Consider the following 7,872-nt stretch of genomic DNA (forward strand, 5'->3'; position numbering starts at 1 on the left):
AAAGAAATCACGGCGTTCAGTGCAAACAAAGTAGATAAAGGAAAAAATGTTATCAATGAAGAGTTGCCTCGTGTTGAACTCAACAAGAGACGAAAGAATTTTGATGAAGTATACGTGCATGACAGAGATAATTATCACAACAACGAGGAAGAAGATGATGAAGAAAAAAAATTAAGATATTTCCATAACTTTTAGGTCTAGAAAATAAAATTTCTCTAAATAAAAAAAGAGAGAAAGAATAATAAATAAAAATAATAAAATAGAGAAATCAGAGCAGAGGGAGAGAACACATAAGTGTGTAGAGAGAAAGACAGAGAGAGAGGAGAGAGAGAGAGAGAGGGGGGATGGGCGTGGATTACTACAAGGTTCTTCAGGTTGATAGGAACGCGAAAGACGATGACTTGAAGAAAGCTTACAGAAAGCTCGCCATGAAGTGGCATCCTGATAAGAACCCATCCAACAAGAAAGAAGCCGAGGCCAAATTCAAGCAAATCTCCGAGGCTTACGATGTAAGTTTATTCAATTACGTGCTGTTCTGTGTATTCGCTAATCCGAGATTCGAAATCGTGTTCGAATTTTTGATGTTTGAGGAGTGAGAGAGAGAGAGATGTTGTGTTGTTAGGTTTTGAGCGATCCGCAGAAGCGAGCAGTGTACGATCAGTACGGTGAGGAGGGGCTGAACGGTCACGTTCCCCCGCCGGGGGCATCCGCGTTTGGCGGCGGCGGCGGCGACGGAGGCCCGACGGCGTTCAGGTTCAACTCCAGGAGTCCAGAAGATATTTTCTCGGAGCTTTTCGGATATTCTAGCTTTCCAGGGATGGGAGACATGGGAGGGTCCAGGGGCTGCGGAGGGGCCTCGGGGTTTCCGAAGGGAATCTTCGGGGACGACATCTTTGGATCGTTCCGCAGCGGTGCCAGCGAGGGCGGCTCGGCCAATGCGGTGGTGCCGCCACGGAAGGCTCCGGCGATCGAGAGGAATCTTCCTTGCACTCTCGAGGATTTGTATAAGGGGACTACCAAGAAGATGAAGATCTCTAGGGATGTTACTGATTCCTCCGGGTAAGAGCAAAACTTTCTTCTTTTTTTTTTTTTTTTTTTTTAAAGAAACAGCAAATTTTATTAAAAACTGGAAGAGTCCAAGGCGAGGAAGAGCAATACAGAGGAAAACAAAAACCAGAAAGGCCTAAACAACAGCTACAGAAACCGCCGAGCCAAAAAGAAAAAAGAGCGAAACTTTCTTCTTAATGACTTAATTTCCTATTTTGGGGTTTCCTAAAACTATCGCGATTCATTGGGTGATCACATATGTTCCGTGCCTAACATGGACTCTTAGTAGTAGTTAGTATGAGGGTTAGAGATCAGGTTCTCTAAGAGAACAATGATTCTTCTGCGCCAATAATTTAGTATAAATAGAGGGATCCATAATCAGTTAGCGAGGATATGAAATAGTTGTGTAAGACTTGGCCTCATGATACGGCCCGGGATTCGATCTCGAAACGGGATCTTTGCCAATCTTTCACCGAGCTTAGTCTCCGCTCTTTTGAGAGAGACTAAACTTTTGGTGGTTGATTCTTAGCTCTGTTTTTCATTAACTAGGGTCTCTTGAATAGACCAAAGATTACAATCTAATGGGCCGGGCCCAAAAGCGTAACTCTAATTACATAAGTAAATTCTAATTAACTAATCTAAATTCGGAATGGAAAAAAGACATGATTTAAAAACCTAATTGCAAAATATAAAACATTTCAAAATTAAAACTCCCTCCTAACTAATAATTTTAGATACTAAATACGTATCAATACTCCCCTCCTCTTTGAGCTTGTCCTCAAGCTCAAACTCTGGAACGCTCTCTTGACGTAGTTCATGGATACCCTTGTTCCATTGTGCTAGGATCCCTACTCAAACGTTGGTTGATCTTTCGTCGAAGATTGCAGAGCCATCTGGGCGCTGTCCAATCACCACCATTGTCGCTTTCCGACCTACTCCCTTAATGGTGCTTTTCCTTTTTGGCGAAACTTTAATTCTCGCAGCAGGCTCGGTGAGGTTATAGCTTGTTTGGCGGATATTACGGTCTGCGGTTGAGCTTTGGACATTGAAAGGATTATCGGCTTTTTGTAGCCCTTCGGTGGGATCACCGAGCCCATCGTAGGTTAGGAAATTCATCCTTCCGAGTCTGGATTTTTGCCGAGTTGTGGTCGTGGTAGTCTTCGTACTCATTCAACCATCGATCTTCGTCCCCCACGAATGTGCAATCGTCAAAATGACCATCGTTGTCGTTGCGAGCCCATTCTCCTACCTGCATTTTAAATTCCCAATTATGAGTTTTGAATTTCAGATTTTTTTCTAATTTTATCCGCAAGAAAACTGCTCCAGCAACGCTCCGACGCCACCATGACACGACTGCCCTCCTTTCGGTGGCCCTTGGTTGAACCTCTCGACTCCGTCCTTGCCTCCTGTCTCACGTGGTGGTCCTCCGCGAGACCCTACAGGGATTTCAGATCTAGGGTTTGGTCGAAACCATAGATGCGTGCCTCCTAGATTTCCTCCGGCGTCGTGGCTTTGCTCATGTGCTCGACCAACCCCGCCACGAGGATCTATTTTGTAGTCCTGCCTGATGGAGCCCCGCCGTTCGTCGCTGAAGTCGTGGCCATGGTTGAAGTCGCTGTTTGGCTCGCGATTTTGTTGGAGATCACGATCTGGGCTCGCCATCTCTTTGCCTCGTGACTTCTTTCTGTTTGCTCCAACGCCAACAAGCTTCACCCACTCTGGTGCAATGGATGCAATCTTGTTCTCTTGGTTCATATGGAGCGTTCGGAGTTCATCCTTCAGTGCGGCCATGGCGGTTGCTTGGGCTTCGTCTCGCTGGCTTGGTGTTTCTATGAACTTCTTCATCTGCTCCATAGAGTCCTCCATTGTTGCCCCCATCTTGAGATTCGGCTTTGATACCAAAATTGATACGGCCCCGGGATTCGATCTCAAAACGAGAGCTTTGCCAATCTTTCACTGAGCTTAGTCTCTTCTCTTTTGAGAGAGACTAAACTTTTGAATTATTGGCCCTGTTTTTCATTAACGTAGGGTCTCTTAAATAGATCAAAGATTACAATCTAATGGGCCGAGCCCAATAACATAACCAGTTACATAAGTAAGGCATAAGATATAATTTAAAATCCTAATTGCAGAATATAAAATACTAATTTCCGAATTAAAACCCCCTAATTTCTTTAATTAATAATTTTAGATACTAAATACGTATCACTTTAGTTCCCGGTTTATCAAATGCCCGTTTATCTTAAGTTTTCTATCTTTCCAACACTGGAATTCCATCAGACTTAAGAGAACAAGCCACCATTCGGTGTTAATGTGATTTTGAAAATAAAATGAGTATCTGGAGTACTAACAATGGGTGAGGAGAGTGATGCTGGTTGATTTTTTTACATATTTAAACTGAATCATCTACGTTATATTAACAAAGTCTTCTTTATAATTACTCAAGTCTATGCTAATCTTAAGTGATCTTGTTCTTGCTTTATGATCATTTCTTCGTATCTGTTTAGTATTTACTTCACCATTCCACCCCTTCTGCTCCTCATCTTCTGATTTCATCCCGCTTCTTTCAGTACTTTTGTTCTCAATTCACATATTTATGACCCATGCTTAGCTCTCTTTTATTTTCTCAGAGCTGATTCTGGAATAATAAATTTACACAGTTAAACCCTAATTATCCAACCTATTGATCTAAAATTCGGAATATGCTTAAATAAATTGCTAGCTGCAAGATTTAAAACCCTAATTCCCTAATAGAAACTACTGTTACCAGAGTTAAAACCCTAAATAACCTAAACATGTAACATTACTCCCCTCCTACTCTTTGAGCTTGTCATAAAGCTCAACTCCTGTTACAATCGGTTTGACATCTTCATCATCTTTGCCCTCCTCGACCAGGACGATACGAAAGATTACTGGTTTGCAGTGGTGGCCATGAAAAGCTGAGACCCTTGGCCCATAGCTCACCCGTCTCGCTCGTGAGTTTTTTTTTGTCCAGAATTTCTCTAGAACGCACGGGCTTGGCTCAGGCAGTCTGATCGCAAGTCTGACCGGCATCGGTCTCGAAATCTGCCACTTCGGTATGCCCAAGGTTGTCGGGCCGGTCGGCGCTGACATGACAGTGGGAGTCACCTTGCTCTCCAGTGCTAACGACCTCATGGCGTAGAGCGATTCCGGGTGACAATTCCCGGCGAATCACGTTGCACAGCTTCGCGAAAAAGAACCAGATACTATATTCCTTGTCACCCTCGCTTTTCGTCCCAAGCATGTCTTGAACTGAGCATAGTACTCCAACATGCCTGCTTGGCAAAGGAAGGACAACTCCCCCAGCGGGTTCTGTAAGGACCACAAGGGTAGTGTCGTAAATAGGAAGTAGCTAGTTAGTTAGTATATGTAAGAGGATAGTGAAAGGAAAAGATAAGCAAATCTTGAGTGAAAAATTTGGATGTTTCCCATGGGAGAGAACAAGCCTCTCGAAAGATTGTAACTATCATTCTATTGTCCTATTTTTCAGTTATGGAATACTCAAGGTCTTATCAGGTTCGCGTTCTCCTCTGATACGAAACGATCGGTACACATCTCCGAGAACTCTTCCAACTCAAATTATGGATTTTCCGAATGTCTTTTGGTTGTCGAAAAAATCTTTCACAATTCTGGAGCTGCTCTGCCGGCTGGAGCCTCTCCCGAACTCCACCACGCTACTCGGCCATACGCCACCTTCCCTCCCCCCGACTCACCCATAACCAGTTGAACTCCCCTACCTCATGCCAGCCGCCGCCGCTACCTTGAAGGCCGCGGCCCGAATATCCTAATTTAGGGTTTTTGGGGTTTGCCCTCATCCCCATTCGGGATCAGTACCCTTCTCCCAACCTGGGTCTCCTCGCGACCCAGATGGTCCTCTTCACGCAATTTACAAGTTTGGAAAAGTCTTGAAAAAAAACAAAAAAAATTATGCTTACATATTTTAGTATCATAATTGATTTTTTTATTTATTTATTTTATAATCACTGGTGTGATATTTAATTGGCTTTCCGATACATGATTTACCTTCAAAGTCATGTTCTGCATTGCTTCACATTTTTAGAAGTAAAGGATATTTGAAATCACTCCAATGTTTCCCTTGTTTTCCAAGAGACTTCACGGAATAAAGTTTGGCCACTTCACGTTTATAAGTTTTAAGTTCGATATATACTTGGGACAACGACAAACAGAACTCTCATTTCAAAGCTAGGTACTTCCAGGTGCATGTGCACATATGTCTGAAAGTGGGCAACCAGTGATTTAATATCTTCAATTAGTTAGGAAAAACTAATAGAGGATATCGTGGGTACCTTGATCAAGAAGGGTGAATCTGTGGTTTATTTATTTACATTGTTTTTATTTATTATAAATAAGTCACTAAGCTAGTTTGTTTCATTATTAAAAAAAAATGCATTGTGATGATTCATTAGGGTTATGGGAAAAGTTATTGAGGTAATAATTTTATTCAATTTAGTCGCAGAGTAATTCCCGGTGTTTCTTTTACAAAAAAAAAAAAAAAAAAAAAAAAATAGGCGCAATTCGCAAAGTATTATAATAATTTCATCAAGTCCATCTAGATCTTGATACGTGATTTCATTTTTTTTAGGAGAATACAAAAACATGTGATTTCATATTTTGTATTAGGAAATGGCTAAGTGCGAACAAGGGACAATAGCAAACCGAATAATTTAGAGATAGTACCACTTTCTCTCTCTCTCTCTCTCTCTCTATATATATATATATATATATCTCTATATATATATATATATATATATATATATAAGTGGACGGCTTTATTTTTTTTCATCCATGTTGGTTTACACGTGTGGTGATGCTTAGCATCCTTATTATTAGAATGATTAAATAAACCGCACTTCATATATCACTTGCAGATTATATTTTGGAGTTCAGAATAAAACACACACACACACACACACACACACACACACACACATTACGACATATATTATAGAGTTATTGTCGTTTTCTTTATATATAGCTTAGTAAAACGACACTACTAGGCTCGATATGTACAAACGACACCATATACCTATTAGTAATCTAAGTATACAGAAAATGACAATGACTCTATAATATATGCCGTAATAACAAACACACCAAACAAACCCCTTAAAAAGCCTAAATGATCGCACACCTTTACAACCTCATCCTATGACTCAAAGATTTAATTTTCCTATAATATAGTGCTTCTCAAACTGTATTATCGCTATTGTTCTGCTCAAATTGATCATCCTATAATTTTCCTCCCAGTCACTGTCATTGTTCTCACTGTATTACTCCTGCTTGTGCAAGTATGTGGTGGACCTGTTATCATATCTTCCTGATGAAGTTTAGTGTATTATATACTATGTATGTTATATAAAGTAGTTAAGCTCTATTTATGTATATGAAATGCCCGACTCCATACGAGTTACTTTAAATTGACAATGATTTATTTCTGCAGAAGGCCAGCCACGACCGAAGAAATCTTAACGATAGAAATCAGGCCCGGGTGGAAGAAGGGAACGAAAATAACTTTTCCCGAGAAGGGAAACGAACAGAGAGGCGTGGTGCCCGCGGACCTCGTGTTCATCATTGACGAGAAGCCCCATGGTATATTCAAGAGGGATGGGAACGATCTCGTTTTCACTCAGAAAATATCTCTCGTGGAGGCTCTCACAGGCTACACTGTTCAGCTGACCACCCTCGATGCTAGAAGTCTGACAGTCCCGATCAACTCCGTCATAAGCCCGACCCATGAAGAGGTGGTCAGAGGCGAAGGAATGCCGATTCCAAAAGAGCCCACCAGAAAAGGAAACTTGAGGATTAAGTTCAACATCAAATTCCCCTCCAGGCTCACTTCGGAGCAAAAGACGGGCATCAAGAGGTTATTAACGTCTCCATAGACTTGTTAATTAGTATTTATTTATTTTTCTCTTTATGGAAAGTTGAGTTTTATGCATTTTGTGAAATGTGGGAAGGTTTGAAGAACTGTGTAGGAGGGGACGGTGCGTGCGCGTGCGTGTGTGTTAATTTGTTATTTTGCTTCTTATTTCCTTCATATTTCAGTTATACGTTGGACGTAGTTAGTCAGAAAACACTTTTTGTAGAACAAGAGTTGACGTCTCACGAACTCTATCTTCTGATGAATCGTGTTTTCTTTACGTTGAATAAGAGAAAAAAAATACATAAAAAGGTCATTGAACGTTAATAATGTCATTGTTCGTTCCTATCACCGAAGTGCGATAATTCAATGATTCTAAAGTGTCACCGGACAAAATTACGACTATGTTTTAATAAAGAAAAAAAGAAAAACATTTTAATTAGACCAAGTTGACTTCTCAATCAAAGACTTGCGTAGTTGGATCCCAATAATATTTGAGATACTGGATAAAACAGCAGTTATAATGCTTGACGTCGGCGATACTCGACTCATTTGAGGTTGTAAGTTGTAAATTGTAAGATCACACGTGGAGGGATTCAACGAAAATTAAATTAAATTAGGTCAACAGTTTAACCGAATTTTTTTTAGTTAGATTAACCGAATTATATTAATATCATTTACTAAATATTTAAATATATTTAAAAAGTTAATACCTTTATTTTCATTATAATTAAATTAAGAATAAATCTCATTTTTGCCCCATGTACTCGTATCTCGGTTACATTTCACCCATTGGACTCGGAAATGTTGCAGAACTCAACTCAGAACTTAAACACGTGTTACAACTAGCCACTTCCGTAAGTATTTGGACGTTAAGTAGTCACGTGTATTATTCTGAAAGGGTATAAGCGTATTTTTGCATA

The 7,872-nt window shown here is 40.4% G+C and overlaps 1 protein-coding gene across 1 annotated transcript; it reads left to right on the plus strand.

The window, feature by feature from the left end:
* The first annotated feature begins 219 nt into the window (after positions 1-219).
* On the plus strand, positions 220-7,260 carry LOC149404082 (DNAJ heat shock family protein). Its single transcript, XM_089603101.1, has 3 exons — positions 220-509; positions 623-1,059; positions 6,530-7,260. Exons 1-3 carry the CDS (start codon positions 345-347, stop codon positions 6,969-6,971), a joined length of 1,044 nt encoding a protein of 347 aa, XP_089459227.1. The 5' UTR covers positions 220-344; the 3' UTR covers positions 6,972-7,260.
* Positions 7,261-7,872: the final 612 nt, after the last annotated feature.

Source organism: Urtica dioica, chromosome 2 (assembly GCF_054948205.1).
Source record: "Urtica dioica subsp. dioica isolate 48M chromosome 2, U.dioica_male_clone48M_v1_H2, whole genome shotgun sequence".
NCBI lineage: Eukaryota > Viridiplantae > Streptophyta > Magnoliopsida > Rosales > Urticaceae > Urtica > Urtica dioica.

What these genes read in the sequence shown, in the direction of transcription:
- LOC149404082 (XM_089603101.1), top strand. Translation starts at nt 345, where the DNA reads ATGGGCGTGGATTACTACAAGGTTCTTCAGGTTGATAGGAACGCGAAA. An exon ending in AAATCTCCGAGGCTTACGAT is followed by an intron (nt 510 to 622) that starts GTAAGTTTATTC and finishes TTGTGTTGTTAG; the next exon opens with GTTTTGAGCGATCCGCAGAA. An exon ending in GATGTTACTGATTCCTCCGG is followed by an intron (nt 1,060 to 6,529) that starts GTAAGAGCAAAA and finishes TTATTTCTGCAG; the next exon opens with AAGGCCAGCCACGACCGAAG.